At 35.1% G+C, this 18,598-nt stretch overlaps 1 protein-coding gene across 2 annotated transcripts in view; it reads right to left on the bottom strand.

Annotated features, from left to right (window-relative positions):
- NCAPG (non-SMC condensin I complex subunit G) overlaps positions 1–18,598 on the bottom strand; it is a 30,302-nt gene that overhangs the window by 3,977 nt on the left and 7,727 nt on the right. For both annotated transcript variants that reach the window (XM_040588690.1, XM_040588698.1), the window contains 13 exons: positions 18,355–18,547; positions 15,937–16,086; positions 13,513–13,653; positions 12,441–12,564; positions 11,079–11,168; positions 10,738–10,917; positions 10,182–10,292; positions 7,969–8,088; positions 6,251–6,487; positions 5,749–5,930; positions 3,047–3,221; positions 2,449–2,610; positions 1,391–1,562 (listed from right to left, as the gene is read on the bottom strand). In XM_040588690.1, coding sequence (XP_040444624.1) covers positions 1,391–1,562; positions 2,449–2,610; positions 3,047–3,221; positions 5,749–5,930; positions 6,251–6,487; positions 7,969–8,088; positions 10,182–10,292; positions 10,738–10,917; positions 11,079–11,168; positions 12,441–12,564; positions 13,513–13,653; positions 15,937–16,086; positions 18,355–18,547 — 2,037 coding nt within the window. The remainder of the gene's footprint in view (positions 1–1,390; positions 1,563–2,448; positions 2,611–3,046; positions 3,222–5,748; positions 5,931–6,250; positions 6,488–7,968; positions 8,089–10,181; positions 10,293–10,737; positions 10,918–11,078; positions 11,169–12,440; positions 12,565–13,512; positions 13,654–15,936; positions 16,087–18,354; positions 18,548–18,598) is intronic.

The following is an 18,598-nucleotide window of genomic DNA, read 5'->3' on the forward strand; positions in this document are numbered from 1 at the left end:
CATTTGGGCAATGCCCTTAACAACATGCTTTAACTTTTGCTCAGCCCTGAAATGGTCAGGCAGCTGGACTAGGTGATCATTGTAGATCATTTCCAACTGAAATATTCTAGTCTAGTCTTAACATTTCTAACAATTTTAGGAATTCTCTTTCTTCAGCAGTCTCTCTTATCGCTAGGAAGCTAGTTTCCTAACATCAAATCTAAATCTCCTTTGCAGCAATTGAAATACAAAAATAGTGTCTGCTGCCCTTTCTGCTCACAGCTATTATTTACAAATTTGAAGTAGTAAATGCTGCTTTATTTTTAATGATCCCAAATGGATCATTGGGGAGGGATGGGAGAGGGAAAGGGAAAAATGCATTTCTCCTACAGCCTGCTTTCATAAAGTGTTCAAAAATCCTCCTTCATGAGAAATTCATACCAAAAAGTATTATCAGATGCTAGCAGAAAACAGTATAATTATTTTCGCAAAAGCATACTTCCAACTTTCCATCCAATAAATATTTGGAGACATAAACATAGAAGATACGAGAAATTGAAGTATTTGACATTTCCAGAAACAACAGATTAAAGCCTGGAAATAATCCACTAGAAAAGATAAATAATTAAAAGGAATGCTAAAAGAAAACATGATCTGCTGAAAACAGTTTCACGTCAGTATCTTTGCTTTACTGCTGCAAGCAAACCTAAACAAGTTTCATCCAATTGCTTTTCTGCTGAAAAATGTTAAGACTTTTTGTGCCACCAGCACACTCTACCCTGCTAAAGCACATGCAGCTGCATAAGCTGTGCAGGTGGTGGAAAGTTCTCCGGCTTCTTCCACTTCAAGCTCTTAAATAGCCATAAACCCAAATCTGGCTCCAACATGTGAGCTCATAACAAGGACCGATGTGAACACCAAAGATATCAGCTATACACTGCTACAATACAGCCTGCAAGAAGCACAGGCATGGTAACTCCAGAATCTAAAAACTCCACAAAGCACTTGTTTCTCTCTCCAAGTTAGCAAGTCACATTCTAAAGATGAGTTAGTCAGGTATTTAGTAGAATCATGGGTGTGCCAAACAGTGGGGGGGTGGGGGGAAAGCACCTCATTTTATTACTGTCTTTGTTGGGAAGAATGAGCTACAGGGCGAGCTTGACACTCAAAATACAGTACTAGTTATACTGGAGTAATACTGAGAATAAGAAAATACAGAATCTGATCAAAAAGAAACAAAAAAGGAAAAATACTTCAGTACAAATATTTTAAACTGTATACACATTTACTAGATGTTACCTTTTCCCATTTTCCAAGCAGATTAATTTAATGGAGGAAAACTTATTTTCATAACATCTAAAGAAGTCACTCTTCAAACACCTATTACTAAACTACACCTCTCCTGAATTACCTTCTTCACTTTGAATAGTATTTTCAGATAATGTGATGTCAGTTTCCTGTGCCCCTTCAGACAGGCCCATCTCCTCAGTCCTTTCACAGTGGCCTTTGCTCACATTAGGATCTTTGGTCAAGTTCACCTTGATCTTCTGAATAGCTTTTTGACACCATTTATCTTTCACTTTCTGGAAAAGAGAAATCTAATGTTTAAATGCTACTTAATTTTACAACTATTTATTTTATTCATTAAATTTACCCACTAACAGGATTAGTTAAACTTACTGCACTACGATACAATGTGTGACATGAAGATAATCAAATTGAAAGGAGAAACACTTTCTCCATCAACACCAGGCACTGAAACCCCAAAATACTTTTTTGTTTGCTTGCTTTAAGGAAAACTAAAAATATTAAAGTGACTGGACCTTTCCAGCTGAGTCCTGGAGCACAGCTACCATTGGATGACATGCCCATAGTGGATCAGCATTCTTTTCAGCATTTCTGCATACAACATTGTCTTCCTCTGTCACACTCAAATTTTACTTTATTTTTCCGTATTAATAAAAGCAGCAAGGTAAAAACTTCCACATCAGTCTTGTAATGTGTTCCCACTTCACCTTAAATCAGGCACCCTTTTCATGTTGCCTAATGATCTTACAGTTACATCAGAACTTTAGGTGTAACATTTCAACTGTTAATTATTAAACTAAAGGATAAACCACCCAAACTGTGAAAAAAAAAAAACAATCCAACTTTATGTTTAAATAAAATCCAGTATTAAGAAGTTAACTACACCATAGTTATCAAAATAACTTACTGTACTAAATGTATCAAGTTGGGCACACTTTCACACTGGTTTTACTATCTACAGTAGCTGAAATGTGTAAATTATGCAGTGATATCAGCTCAGATTTTTGTAAATGACTTACCAAAAGAATTTTCAAAGACTGGTTAAAAAGAGAAAATCTAATCGTATTGTCATAGTAAACAAAAGGTACTTTATTTTTAAATGATCAGATTATTAGATTGCTAATGATTACAAAAGTAAGAACCATATTACTTATGTACTACCTCTAGAATCTCATTGAGCAGAACCAGAAAATTCTCTGTGAAAGAACTACTGAGTTCTAGTGAACGTAAAGCTTTTGCATGAAGACGAACATCTGGCGCAGTTGGGTCCATCAAGATTTCATTGCAGATTTTCATTGCTAAACTATCATGCACCGTTAAATCCTGTAAAGGAAAGAAATTAGGCATCAGAAATTTTGCTGGGGACTATTTACAAAAGACAGCAGTGAGATTCTGATTTAAGCTGCTAACGACTAATTTTACAGAGTAAACATTCCTAAAATGCAGTATTTTGAGTACATACACCAACTGGTTTTTTTACGAATCTTTTTCCCCAATATAGCCAGCTAGCCACGGTGCAAGTTCCTATTAGCATTTTTTTAATTGTAAGAGTGAGGGGAAACTGGAGGGGGGGCGGGGGAGTGGGGCAGGGAAGGGCATCAAGCTAAAAGATTTAATTAGCTGAACAGTTACTCATTTAATGTAGTTGCAGACACCAGGAATCTCAGAGAAGTCCAGACAGTTAGCCCCAAGTGAAGGGGGTCAGTTCTTAAATCTCTAGATACAAAGACACTTTTTCTCCAGTTTAACCACACTGTACCTGATAGTCCTGAGACTTTTTAGACTGAGCCATCAGTCCGCTTGGTCTGGTCAGGTCCACTAACAGCTCAGAAACATTACTGATATCTATTTCAGCCAAGGGTGAAGTTGCAGGAGCATTTAACAGTGTTTGCAGAGTTGGAAGATAAGCTTCTTCAAAGCATTCCTGGTTAAACCTGTTTCAATTGAGTCAAACATTAGCAGCGTAATGAGAAAAATCAAACCTTAATTCACCCCTATATTTTCTCTTCTGTGATAAAAGTTCACAGACCCATTACAATGTATCAGTCAAAGTGAGAGCAGCCAAGCTCCGTAGAGACATCCAGCAGGATCAAGATATCAAAACTGCTTCACAGAACCAATTTCTTTTAAGTTTTTAGCACATGGTATTTTCAAGCAATTTTTAAGTAGTACTTCCTGCCCCTGAACACTTTGAAAGTTCATCCATACTACTGAAAACCTGATACATACAGAAATATTCTCACTTAAGGGACAGAAAAACATTTCTCTAAATCTTTAAATTTATTTAGAGTAACCTGTCCCTGCTCATTCCTTCTTCCTGCTAGCAGTTTCCTTTGGGAATACTTCTCATTGCATAAGAAAGCAAGAAAGCCTGGCAAAAAAATGCAGTGGTTAGCAAGATTTTTGGGAAAAATACTTGTGCTTTCTCTTCTCAGAAGGATTAGGAACTCCTGCCAAGTAAACCTAAAAATCATCTTGCACTTGGTTCTGCAGCAAGTTGTCTAAAAGCGTAGTTCCACAAGACAGGTCAAAACAATTTAAAAGGTAAGGTGTCCAAAAGTACAAGGTATTAGTTGAAGTGAAACTCTTTTTGTTTCCAATACTTGTTAACCTACTATTTGAACCCAAATAACTACAGAAGAAAACTAAGAAAGTAAATAATTTTTAAAAAGCAGATTGTTTGCTGTTGGATTATTGAGCCAGATCAGCTGACGAAAAGACCTTTTGAGCTGCCAGAGGATTCATTACTCTTTAGAAAATATTCCATGAATAAGAATTGTTCACTGGTTACAGGATCTTGTCCCTGTTGTAAGCATGCCATGCCACTCTATTGACATGACAGAATATCTGTAGATGGCAGCATCAACATTTCTCTTCCTCACAGAAAGTTCGAGTATTTAAATTCAAAAAAGTAAGTCTCTTGATTATATCTGTGACCAGATGGGGAGGTTAACAGAGCAGCACCCAAAAACAAATCGAATTTTAAAGTTTAGTGCAAGATCAGTACCAAAATCAGGCATGAATCTCAGCCAGATCTCATTCATTACCTGAGTTTTCCTTTTCTGCATGGCAATTTTGCCAACAGTTCTGAATTACATATGGTTAATTAATAATTTTTTCCTAAAGATAGAGTATTGGTAAGCAAAGACACTCCATTATTCATCTTAAAATGAATCATCTGAGATCCAGAATGCAGATAATGTATTGAGACAGAAAGTTAATGAGGTTTCCTAACTAAACAAGAGATTCCAAATCAATGAGCCTAAGATTTAGGAATTTTTCTCCACTTATTTTTCCAGTTTTTGCTTAAAGCATACACCATGTTTTCAAGAAAAAGATCATCTATGAGGTGTGTCATTTGCAAATGGCTTTGAAACAGAATTACTCAGGTGGGCAATCATTAGGACTCATTTCAAAGAAAACCAAAACATTGACACGGTCAGAAGACAACATTCACAGGTAAAATATTATCAATATTAAAAGCTTAAATTCATTAGTCGGTATCAGAGATACTGGAAGCATATGGAATTAGGTTTTCCTGTTACTTTTTTTCAAAAGAATTGAAGTAGGGGAAATCCCATTCTGGGGAACACTAGGCATTTTTTCCTCTTTTTTTTTTGCTGACAACAGCAAAAATAAATTTGTTTGGGTTGTTTTCCTCTCCAAACCAACTCCCCTTTATACTACTCTTAATGTGACAATTTATAGACCACAAAAATTTTGATTCAGATTGGTTTGGGAAAATAGATAAGGTAATATACAGTATGCCCTGATTAAATCTTAACCATAACTGGAAGGAAAAAAAAAAAGAAAAAAAAAAAAAAGGCAGGTAAAACCTCAGCTATTTCAGACTGGCTAAAACCACTAGCAGCAACTGAAAAGTATTTTTTTCTTGGAGCAAAGAGATGAGAATTACTATTTAAGCTCCAACCTCCTTACATAAGCTCCCTACCTCCTTTGTCTACTACCAAAATAAACAGGAGATTTTGAATCTGCTGTGAATTTAGACTGGGATATTCTTTGGTTAAAAAACAAAACAAAAACAAACCCCAAACTACAACCAACCAGACTGCTGCTTTGATATCTGCTGGGCACCAATTATTACGCATTCCTGCTAGCTACTTTTTAGACACTTCAAAGTCTACCTGTAGTGCTCAACAGCATAAATAAGTAAAGTGCATCTTTTGAAATTAATCTTTTATTCAGTATCTTGAAGAACAGTTTCAATTACAGGCTTAGGAAAGAAAAAAAACAAATGGAAGGCCACAGGGGTAAAAGGGAATTAATGGAAGGTCTTCAGAATAGTCATAGGTTTGAGATTATGTATGTTCAGAAGTAATATGCATAGGAGGCTGAACTAGACCTTAAGGTCTAATTTGCATTTGTGCAAGATCAAAAGATTCCTAAAGCTGCTAGACCAATGTATTTAACAATGTAAGTAACAATTTACAAAGGCCATACCTATTTGCATAAGCAAATAAAGGGAAGAACACTCCTAGACAGTGTCTAAGCTGAGTATCCTCTTCAGTCACAGGATTATACCACAACAAAATAAGACGAGAGAGAAGCTTGGCACTAACCAGCCTCCCAGAGAACATCAGTTTGGCTATGCCTTCTGCAGCTTCTGTCCTAAGTTCTGAAAACTGAAGAAAGAACTGATCATACACACAATACACCAACCACAGCAGTTTTCACTAATACTTTATAGTAATAGTCTACATCCTATTTTCCCAATCAATTCTTTACATCCACATATTTGCACCTGCACAAAATTCAAAGCTAGCTCAAGAGTAACATTAGTCTGTATCAGTGACAAAGTTGTGGTCATTTTCTAGGACAACTATTACACATTAGACCATTCATTTCAATTATACATCATGTAACATTCACATGCAACCTAATGGCATTTTCTGCAAAAGTAATTTTAAAACAAAACTAAGGCAAATTTTACAGTATTTCTTACCTCACTGTCTAAGAAACCAGAAAGAAGTTGCAGGAGGCTCTGAACTGTAGCAGCCTTTTCCTCCTCCTCTGTTGTTTCACCTTCTCCCTCACAATTTTCAGTTCTAATGTTTGCATCTTCATTTTGAGAGCCATTGCCTCTTCTAGCTTTAAATGGCTCAATCCCAAACAGCATTAGTTGATCAAAGAGCACCTTTAAAGCACTGAGCTTTACCTTTATATTATCTACTTGTAAAACCTAGGTTTAGTAAGGAAAATACATACATTATCTTACAGTAGACCACCAATGTTAACTTTTTTTTTACCTTAATAAGTTTGTTTACTTTGGGAAACTTTTTATAATACTTGGGACATATTTCAGGCTTTAGGAACATGTGATACAAATTTAAACCTGAATTTATAACACAACCTGGGAAATAAATTATCAAATCACCTATGCAACTTCCATTACATAAAATCAATTTAATTTCATTCACTGAGTGAGCATGCATGTGTGAGATGTAATTTTACTGTTCAACTCTTAAAAAGGCACTGGACAAACAGACAGTCTATTTGCCTATAGTAGCTCCATAGTGTTAGGCTCTACATAAAAAACAGCTTAATTAAAATAAACACTATGTAAAAGGACAGCATGAAGCAAGATGGTAATAAAAGTCCAGGTACTGTAGTTCAAATTAACATTCAGAAAAAACCATGTATCATGGGTTAGCCTAGAGATCCTAGCTCTGTTTAGCCAAATACCCTGCTTTTGATGGCAGCCTACACAGAGAATATGGGCTTTAGTACCTACAGAAACTAATGATTTAGATCTAAAGTCTAAGTTGCTAAAACAACTAAATATCATTTTATTTGTTTAAGGAGGATTTAAATGAGACATACACAGATTAAAAACAATAATATATGCTAACTTTTTAGGAACCCAAAGTTCTCCTACTATGGTGACAGCAGCTCTATCATCTTGTCTGAGCCGAGCATATCATCTCAACGCCTGCCTTAAGTGTGTACATGAACACACTCTTAATAAAGCGCTATGCCCATCTACACTTCTCAAAGCCAGGGTCTGAAAAGTTAACAGTAGTGTCACATGTTATATAAATTAGCTCAGCATCAGAACATTTACCACAAAGGAAGGAGATTTGGGTATTACGGCATCCAACATGTTTCATAACCATAGATGTTTCACCGTGCTATCATTTGTTGGTTTGATTATTGCTTTATCTTCTAACAACTCTTCCTTAATCCATATAAAATTAATAATTCAGAAATTATATCAGATATCCAAGGTCACAGGTAAGTATGTAACAGAAATGTAAAAACAAACACAGTCACATTTTCAGTTTGGTTTTCCAAGGAAGGAAGGCTTACAGAATCCTACAGCTTCTCTTTTCTATATTGTAATAACATAAATACATGACAGAGTTCATCCAGATTCAGAAAATAAAGTGAGATCTTCTAGATGAAGAATCCCTACAAATTTCAAGACAACAGATGACCTTACAAAGGAACGGCATGCTACTACCAAGATATGACATAAGCTTGAATATTACTAGACGTCAGAAAAATCTACATGAAACCATGCTCTCCAGTTCCAAATCTTCAGGAAATCAGGAATTCCTGGTTCTCAAGTAACATAATTATGTAGAACAGCTTGTTATAGCTAGAATACTAGATCTGTTTACTAAATCACATAGCCCATCATTCCATTTCCCACCATTTTACCTGTAACAGCAATGCAAGCTGTTGTTGGGCAAATTCTTTGTTCTGAAGGGCACAGCAACCCAAACACAGAACTGCCATATTTCTCACAGCTGGATGGACATTAGTTATGCCAGGAAGTATCTGGAAACAATAACATTAGACTTTTCATTGAAATGCTTAAATTGAAGATAAAAAACCTGACTACTAAAACATGCTTACTATGAAACTAAAAATAATTCAGTCTGTATACCCTGTTTATCTAGATATAAACAAACAGAAGCAGATTGAGTATGCTGTTTGAAGTCAGCAATAAAATAATGGCAAAAATCACTTGGGTTTTGCTTTGTGTTTGTTTTTAGTAATATTTGTTCTCAAACAAAATTGACTTGACTACTCATTGTGAACAAAAACCAAAAAAACAAACCCACACACAACAACAAACCTACACCTTTCTTCATAAAAGACATGAGTATTCTTGCAGGGAAACAATATCTACTTCCAAGCTGCAAGACACAGATGCCACTTACACGTACTTGCAATAGTTTAAGACTATAATGGTAAAAAACCACACAAAAAAACCCCAGACTAGATACAGGGTGAACGCTACAATGGCATCATTTCACATTTTTGGATTTACTAAAAAGTTCAAGTTTAAACAACAACAAGATATCCCAAATCATGTAATTTGTGAAAATCTAGCAGGAACAATACAAAAGCAGGATCTTGAAGAAAGAAAAGTGGAATACACAAATGTGAAAATAAAAGAAAGACCTAATGAAAAATAAAAGGTTTCTGAGGGGCATATCAACACTAACTAGGATTTCTAAGAATACTTCTATACATTTGAAAGAAATCAGATGTGGTTCCACTCATTTAAGCTAAATTGTTTTTGCAATTGTCTTTGTAGTTTGAGTTCTAAGAATGCCCATACTGAGTCAGGTCATCTAGCCCATTGCCTCATTTTCAAAAAAGATGAAAAGCAAATTCCTATAAAGCATTACATGAACAGACTAAGTAGATACTTCCGAGAATTCTTGTCAAGGTCCCAACAATTTGCAGCAGAGAGACACCAGAGCTGGCTGGCTGCTCCTATCTACCTAATATTTTTCTTGAACTTGCTCAGTCTCCCTTGAAACTTATGCAAGTGTTCACCATGCATACATCCTGCAACAACGAATTCCACAGATTACATGTTACGTGAAGAATGAACTCATTGCATTTGTTTTGAGCTTGCTAGTTGCCAGCTTTATGGGGCGGTCAACCAACCCTTATTCACTTTCTCCACGACGTGTCTTACAACTCATGTCTTACGACTTCCACCCTCTCTCAGACTACTGCTAAATCCTCCCTTCCAAGTTTCAAAGAGGTAACTTATTTAGTCATTCTTCACACAGAAGCAACTCCATACTTTTCCTTGCCCTTCTCTTGACCACTTCCAATTCAAATATAAGCTTTCTAGACAGATGGGCTAAGAGTTGCCCAGAGTATTCAGATGCGGGTGCACCACTCATACAACGACCTATTACTTTTTTTCCATTTTGTTTGCACACTCAGTAGCAGTTAAGTCTGTGATTCCTAGAAACGTTAATCTTAAAAACTATACTTTCACAAAGAAAACTAGAAAGTATATCTTGTAGACTATAAGAGGCCTGTAATGCCACTGCCTTATTTCTCAATACAGAAATATTTTGCTCTTCAAAAGGTGCTAAGAAAACAGAGGGGGGTGAGCGGGGAAATTCCCCCCAAACATCTTTCCTTATACATGGAAGGAATGAAAGAAAGTTTTACACAAGTTTAAGTCTTTCCTGACTAGGGAACAAAACAAACCAACCAGCCTTAAAAGTTCTCTATTAGAGATCTCATAACTTTGGCTGATAGAAAATCCAAGTAATTAAAGTACCAGCAAGGGTAGTAAACAGATGCTTAAGTACACACTTGGCACAGTATAACTCAGCACTGTCTAACACTGTTATGTTACTCAAATATCTAGCGTATTCCTGTTTTATTTTAGTATGACTCTGCCACAACAAGTCCTGGCAGAGGAGCTCAGAACAGTGTTATCTGGACTGCACCTCCAAGACACTAGGTTCTGGGAAAGCTCAGAAGCACCACACAGCATGACAGATACAGCAAAGTGATTGTGAAATAATCACAAACCATCCTGCCAGCACGTAAAGGCCAGCTATGATGCATCCATTTTTATTATAACGTAAACAGTATTTAATCCTACGTACCAGAGATTCAATGATTTCACTAATGGTTGGATCAATTCCTTTAGAAAGGGACATGATCTTCAGAAGCTCATAACACATCATCAGACACTTCAACAGTGTTTCAGGATCATCCTTCAATTGGATCAGGGAAAAGAAAAAAACATTAATACAAATGATGGCTGTGACAAGGAGCATGGGGACATTAAACAATTTTTCCCTACCCAAGTAAGTATTTCCTGTCCACGTTTGTTGTGCAAGAATCTTATCATTTATAGACAGATTTTGATTAATAGATTCAGGTTCATGTTTTCAGTAAGTTAAGAGTAAAAGCAATGAAAACTAGACCTTTTTCAGAATTCTTTAATTAGTCAAGGATAAAAGAGCAGTTTAACTGCACTTCTTTGTTTGCTAGAGCATATCATCAGCTTCTACACATGCAGGAGAATACTAATACCCTAAGTGTACCTTTCCAATTTAAAAAATTTACATGATACAAGGCCAAACTACACTTTCTTTTAAAGCTATGTATAAACATCAAAACATAAACAGCACTTGGGAATACAGGAAAGGAAGAGACCTTCTTCACATGCATTTCTTTAATTTCAGGTTGATCTGCTTCTTTTATCAGATCATTTTTAATGTGTTCCAACTCAGTTATCTTCTCTTTTAATACTGATGCTCTATTAAAATCTTGCAGACTAATGCATTCTTCCAAAGCTGCTTTTGCTTCAAAAAGTTTCACTTTTACTTCAGCCAACTGAAATACAAAATAAAAAGAAAATTAATGTAATACTATCACCTTTGTGGTATTAGCCAACAATACACTACTGGCATGAGCCAATAACACACTACTATATAAAACTCTTAATAGATAAATGAGCTTGAAATATTTTTCTTTTTAACTACAGTCTTGCTTACCTTAAGCTCCCGCTTTCTTATTTCAGCAGCATCAACAGGCTGGCTGACTGTAATAATTGGTTCATGAACTTCTGATACTATTTCTGCGATCTATTGTTACAAACAGTACATTAACGCCATTAATTTTAGCTCAAATGTCAGACACTAAGCATATAACTTTTCCAAATTTAAAATAACCATCCTTCTGAAAAAGTATTGAACAGCTGTGTAGTTCCCCTTAACAGTTAATTCACTGCAAATAAATCCTCATTTTGACAACAGTCTAAGCATGAAAGCCTACTGTTTTCTACCATTTACCTAGGCAAGCAAGAAAGCAGAAGACTGTATATGCATGAATAAGTTAAGCAGTTTCTATGCCAACAGTTAACAGGCACCATCTCCTTCCACATCTGAACACATGCTTTAAAAAGAATTAGTGGTAACAAGAGTAAGGTTTTTCATCTGCTACTACTTCAAGCAAAATACAACTAAGAACACTCATTTAAAGGTCTATAAACCACCATATGTAGTATAAGAAGCCACGTAAGCAATATAATTTCAAGCCAAATACATCCACAGAACTAGAGGCAGAACTAGGCTAAGAGTTTTTCAGTTTGTTAGGCATTTCCTTTAAAGTCAGACCTATTATCTTAAAAACTGAAATGAAGCATGAGGAAAAACTTAAGACTGAATGAGATGGGACAGTCTTAATTTGATTTATCTTGTATCAGATGACCTCAGTTTAACTTCCTCTCAAGCTGTACCAAAATCAACAGGATGTACTGAATCAGTGTATTTCACTAAAATAACAGAAACGCACCCACTTACTATTACTGCTGCACTACAGTGTTACGATTACCATAGTCCTTCCATTGTAATCGTGTACCAAACCATATCCTAGCTTTACCCACTGGATTGAGGTAAATCCAGGGTTCATTTAAAATATTTGAGCAAAACCAAGAATCTATTTTTTAGGAGTCTATTTAAAATAATTATGCTATATATAAAGACTTTGGCATATAACATACAACTTTTTTTAGTACCCATCTCAGCTAGAAGGAGGGAAGAGAAATTTGAATCCTCACTTTGAATGTTTTACTTAAAACTGTTTGGATCTAATATGAGAAAGGACTCTGAAACAGGCTGTCAAATCCTAATTTAAGGATTACATTTACAACACCAGTCAAATCTTTTAAAGATAAAGATCTTTGGACAACCACTAAACACAACCACGCAAAGAAAAAAGTGGGGGGAGAACATACGTGTTTTCCCAAATTAAAAATATTTTAACTCCTGATATTTCTGTAACAATGCTTCATAAAGGCCATTTTATATACAGGAAAGTTAGAGCCTAGAAAACAGTGAGCCTTTAGAATTACTTACAACTTGAATCCTTCTGTCATCATCCTCAATGATAATGAGTAACCTTTCCACAAGCAGGGATATAAGAGCTGTTGAAGTTGCAGGTAGAATGAGAATTTTTTGTAAAGTTGCCAACAGATGATTTCTGCATCAAGGAGAAAAAAAAACAAAACCAAAACCAATCCGTTTGCTTATTCAAGAAAATGGACGACGTAAGAGTTAATATTCTACTCTGAGTTAGTGTGTTGAAGACTTCGTAATAGAAATTTCTCTATAGCTATATTAACTGCTGAACATATTTTCTCACTTAGCAATGTTTGTCTTTTCCTGATTTTGCCTAATTTCTCTCGATTAGAAAACGCTAAATTTTTTAATCAGGTATCACTACTGTCCAATGAAAGGTCATACCAGCAGAAAATAGTCAGAGTATCAATACTGTAGAATGTTTTCATAGAAATTACCTGGCTGGAAACTAGGGGGAAAAAAAATAATAAATTACAAGTTATACTATTTTGCCAGTCTGGCATACGTATAATAGATTACACAGAGAGTTTGAAATTATTGCTGTTTGTACTATCATAACTGCAATTTTTCATAAAATGCCTGCGATGGCATGAACTTCCAAATTTATTCACTTATTACTTCACATCAAAAGGCTGTTCAAATTATAGGAATGACTCAGTTAACACACTCCAATTCAGCTTGGCATTGAGAACATCTGTAACCTTTTAGGCATTAGTAGATTGGGCTTAAAAACATAAGAAACACATAGGCTACTTACTGTCATCTGCTGAGAAGCAATGCATTTGTCTCCTTTAATTTTTTATACTATGTTCCAAATGAACATTCTTGTAACTTCAGAATCTCAAGAATATGTTATGAAAACAACTGAATTTCTCTCCCCAAACAATGCTATATCTGTATTAAAACTCATTTTTACAGAAGAGTAACCAGACTGCATTTGGCACACTTTTGGAAACAATTCCATTCGAGCCCGGGCCTTTTTTCCAGCTAGCATTACAGCAGACTCTATGCCTGTCTACAGGCGTAAGTACCATAAGCTTAATAAGACAGATTTTATATTTAAGTTTACCTTCCTCCCTCCTCCATGATATCCATGCAGCCTATGATAAGAATCAGTTGCTGGCCTATAAATTCTTTTGTCATCAGGTTTTCAAAAGAAGTAAAGTCTTGTCTTTGTTCTTCACTAAGAACTGGCATATTTTGAAGGTAACTGAATCCAAATAGAACAGACATAATTACATTCAGAATCACTGTTGGAAAGTAAAGAAAAAACCCAACAAAAACCAAACCCAAAACACAAACCACCTCCCCTCCAGAAAAAACAAAACCCCACCACTTTCCTGTCCTGTATAAACAAACAGCTACCTTAGTTACAAACCTTAAAAATTCATATTTGTGTTCTCCTTTTCACAGATTAATTTTAAAATACATTATATGGTATAAACTTTCTGAAACTATTAATGCACTTCATTAAGAAAATCCCTCAGTTGAGAATGCAAAATAGCGAGAAACAGAAAATGACAAGTTATATTTGTACATGTGATTTCAGTTCTGTACCCCTGCATAAAGACAACATCTTAGGAATAAATGTGTGTACCATTTTTCATATATACAGCTATTACTCTTCTGCATATTTAGGTAGTCTGTATTCTCCTACATGTTCAGAAATATTTACGTTGCCTACCACTAAAGTGTGGAGTGAATTTTAAATTCTTTATCTGATCAAATATGCCATCACGGAAGAACAACAATGTTGTCAGATACACTCAGCCACATAGCATGGAAAGTGTAATCAGTTTGTTCTGTTTCTTTATTTTTCTAGAGTCATTGTCCTTTTATCAAAATTTTTTCCATCAATTAGAGCATGCATGTTCAGAAAATCTGGAGTGAAACATATAATGTACAAAATTCAATACTGAATATAATGTAATATATAAAATTCAAATACTGGTAAGAGCTGTGAAAAAGCTTACTTTTACTACAGCTTTGCAGATACTTTTCAGCAACAGCTCATTAAATTTAGCAAATTTAAAAAATGTCTTCAAAGTTAGGACAGAAACTTTGCATGTAGCCACTACTTAAGGACATCTGAAATTACAACAATGTAGTCAGCTTTCTGATCATGTTACAATAATATTACCTGCACCACATAATAGTGAAGTATCTAAACAAAGCATAGAAACCTTCGTCTTTTTCTTAAGTACTAATGACTTGCAGTTCCTTGCTCCTAACTAATACTTTCACAGTGCAAATAAAGACTTGGATTGTACAATTGCAAATCTTACATGAAACAACTGGTGACACAGCTCACCAATGAACAGTTTAACAGTTGATACTACAGACAAGTACTAGTCTAGTTAATCTTACTCAGCCTCTTCCTGGACGGGAAGATAACTGAAGGCATTTTGAGTAAAATTAGATGGAAAAAAGGGAAAACCTTTTTCTGGAGAATAAATGATTTATGGGCTGTTAAATTAATTATGAATAAAAAAAATTTACATTCACCAAACAATCCACATTTCAAAATCAAGGAAGCACAGACACTTCATTTATTAAATGTTTATGAAATATGTTAGCACATTCCCCATTGAAAAGTAGCAACAACTTCTATAAGTACTACTAGTATACTACACCCACTGATGTGAGACAAGAATATGCATATTTTTAATTGGAAACATCTATCAAAAGAATGCATTTTTCAGCAGATCCAACTTATAATCATTCCAGGAAGCTTCACTCTACATTTTGCAAGTACAATACCTCAGTTAAGATTTCTCAGCATTCTCCATGCCTACAAACAAATTCTATTCGAATTTTATGTTAAGACTAGAGTAGAGACGCTAAGACAAAAAAATAATTTACCGTTCTTCACTTTGGTAAAAAGATGGCCCTAAAACATTCATTTTTCCCCTCCTAATTAAATATTCTGTAATTGGCTCACTTAGAAGCATTGTCACTGCCTTCAAACATAAGTTTGTTTGAGCAGGGGAAGAAAAAAGGGAATGAACGCTCAGCTTCAAAAACCCTTCCCTTCAGTACAGCAGCCAAACTGTATTTTATTTTCACAAGTATTGGTTTCTGCAAGCTCTAAAAACCTCCTTCCACAAGCTTTTTGCAAACACAGCCACCTACATAACAGATGAACAAAGGATAGCTACGTATTACCAAACAATTATTCTATTATTTAAATGCTATTATTATTTAAATTATGCTATTGATCTAGCAGTCCATCTTGCCAATAATTCATAAGAAAGGACATTCCAAAAATTGTTTTCAAGTTATAAATCTGCTTTTCACAGTTTGTTTTGTAAAAAAAGTAAATCCTCTCCAAAGTCTTTTTAAAAAAAAAACAACAACTTTTAAAAATCACTGTTCAAGCACAACTTTGGCTTTAAGGGAAACCTGAATAGCTGAATAAAAGAAATATTCTCTACTTCAAAAAATATATACATATATTTTAGTGGTAAGAGATTAATTTTTAAATGCAATGTACCTTAATAAATAATCTGCATATACAGCTGTTTCTGGCAACATCTGTTCTAGTAAATCTTCACATTCTTCACCTTTTGATTTTAGATATTCACAAAGACATCTCCAATATAACACATTCTCAGGTGTTAAGTCTTCCAGTGGAATCAGTTTTCTAAACAAAAATAAATACAGGGATAAATAAAATAGGGTCAAAGACAACAAATGAACAGAAATTACTTCCTAAAATGAAAATAAAATTTGCCACAGAAATACTTTAAGACTGACAAAAATAACAACTTAGGTGAGGACACAGAGCTCCATCTCCACGAGCCTCTCGCTACACTGCACTTCTCAGTATTTTAAATCAAGGCTGTTCATATCAGTTTGCAGGAATATTCTGCTCAGTCCTTCTGTCCTACTAGAGCAACCACCCAAGTACTATGAAACGTTGTTATCACTGTACAAGTCTGCAAAACTAAACTATTAATTATATTATTTTTTCAGCTTCTGTTCATGAAGACCTTCACAGTATTTGAGTAGCAATCATAGTATGTCAAATTCAAAAAGTAATAGAATTGCCTCTCAGCATCTCTGAAAGCTCATCCTCTGTTTACTAGCCATAGGACCCCCACTCCTTTTTATAAGCATAGTGTTTTCTATACTAAGCATGGCATATAATCTTTGTTTTCAGAAGCAGTACATTAAGTTTTGCATCAATTCTTTTGCATCAATTCTACCTCAAAACAGAAAAGACAGTGTCACCGTCAGTGGTATTTTTCACTCCCTTGAATCTCATTTTGCCTGCAAACTATGGGTAACAACTTTGTTGTTCTTTTAGGCCACACATAAAATAAAAAAATCCACCAAAAAACCCAACAACATGTTGATGAAAACTGACCATTTGATGGCTTCCCTTTAATCTGATAAGTGTCTTTATTTAAAAGTAAATTCAACAAAAAGTCAGACTTCAAAAATCTAAGCCTTTATCATATTGATACTGCATCAATCAAGCTGTACTCAGAAGAAACATCATACAAGAAAAAGCCTAATATTTTCCATAAGTCAAATAATCTCATTACAAGCTGAATAATTTCACTCGCTTTCCAAAATGTCATTAGTCTACCTGATCTACTTAAAAAAATTCTCAGTTAGCCCAGTTTTTTAGAATGGAAGCCTTGTTTTGTACAGGATCAAAGTCAGACTGACAAGTCCATAACTACATAATTTTTTCCTTTGAACCTCTTAAGTCATTGGCACGTTTCCAGAGGCTGTAAGAAAGTTATCATTATCGATGCTTTTTAAAGCTAGATAGGCCCACTTCTGTTGCTTTGGAGTGCAATGCATGTAGCTTCAGCTGATTTCAAAGCATCCATCATAAGCTACTACTATAACGCAAGACACTTCATATGATGACATTACACATTTTCCCCCAAAAAGATGAAGTACAATTTTTGTTACCACTTTTTAATCAGTGACAATTTGCCATTTGATCATACGAGATTAGATTCCTATCACTGTTAATAATCATTCCACTCTGGTTGCCTCAACTCAAGCCTTTCTTCTCACCGCTTTTTGCCTCCCTTAGAAATTTCTTACAACTTCTTATTTCTTGTTTTCTTCACACATTCATTTTTGCTTTATGGATCTTAACATTTATCATGCCACCCTCTTCATAGCTTAGGAACTCGCTTAGTCAAATGCTACCAAACTTTAACACAGGAAAACAAGCCTCTAAGATACCAACTTCTGTCAAGCTCTGCTAATACAAATCAATACCTCCAAAAGAACACTGAAATACAAGCCAAATAATTCCATTCTGATTGATTCTCCAAACAGTTCATGGATAACTGAACCAGCCCCAAATTGTGCTGCCTCTAGCTCAGCAGAAAGGATGAAGGAAAAACAAAGAGGACAAGAAAAATCTGTGAGAAAGACCAGGAGAAAGACAGAGAGCGTAGGAACAGAAAAAGAGCTTTTAAGTACCACAGGTTAAAAGATGAGAGGAAATTACAGTTGTGGAGGTAAATTGGAGCATCACCTTTGTTTTATTTCCTGTACTGTTTGTACAGCTTACCATAAATTAGACTAAGAAATACGAATACATAGAAAAACATGTTTAGTTGATTAATTTGCTGCCTCCTCTTAAATTCTAAGAGCGTGATTTTTGGGGTGTTCAGAAAACAAGTAGTCAAAGACATTTTTCATCTTTTCCTCTTGCTTATCTGGCATAATCGTTTTCAGCTGATGAACAGGGATATTTTAAAAAAGAAAAAAGCGTACCCAAAAGACTTCAGTACACAAACACTGGAGAGACATCATGGCTTACAACCAGAATATCAGTCTTTTATCACAGGTAACAGTCTGCTCCTCATTTAGTTAACACCTGTAATTTAATATTCTTATACAAAATAGTCAACTTTTGGGAATGAAAACTGCATACCTGCTGTCAAGGTTTTTAAAGTTCTGAACAAAGTCATGAAGTGGAGATAATGAAAAAATAGCCTTTAGTGCTGAGATGGCCACTTCTGCGCAGTTTTCCACATCCAGTCGATGAAGCAATTCTAAAACATCCCCATCAGTAAATCGTAACCAGGCTTGAAGCAGCTTCTTCTTCATTACCTCCTTAACAGCATCTAATAATACAGGAATTTAAATGGTTTAAAACATTAAAGGTCAAAAAATAT

This window comes from Falco naumanni, chromosome 1 (assembly GCF_017639655.2).
Source record: "Falco naumanni isolate bFalNau1 chromosome 1, bFalNau1.pat, whole genome shotgun sequence".
Taxonomy (NCBI): domain Eukaryota; kingdom Metazoa; phylum Chordata; class Aves; order Falconiformes; family Falconidae; genus Falco; species Falco naumanni.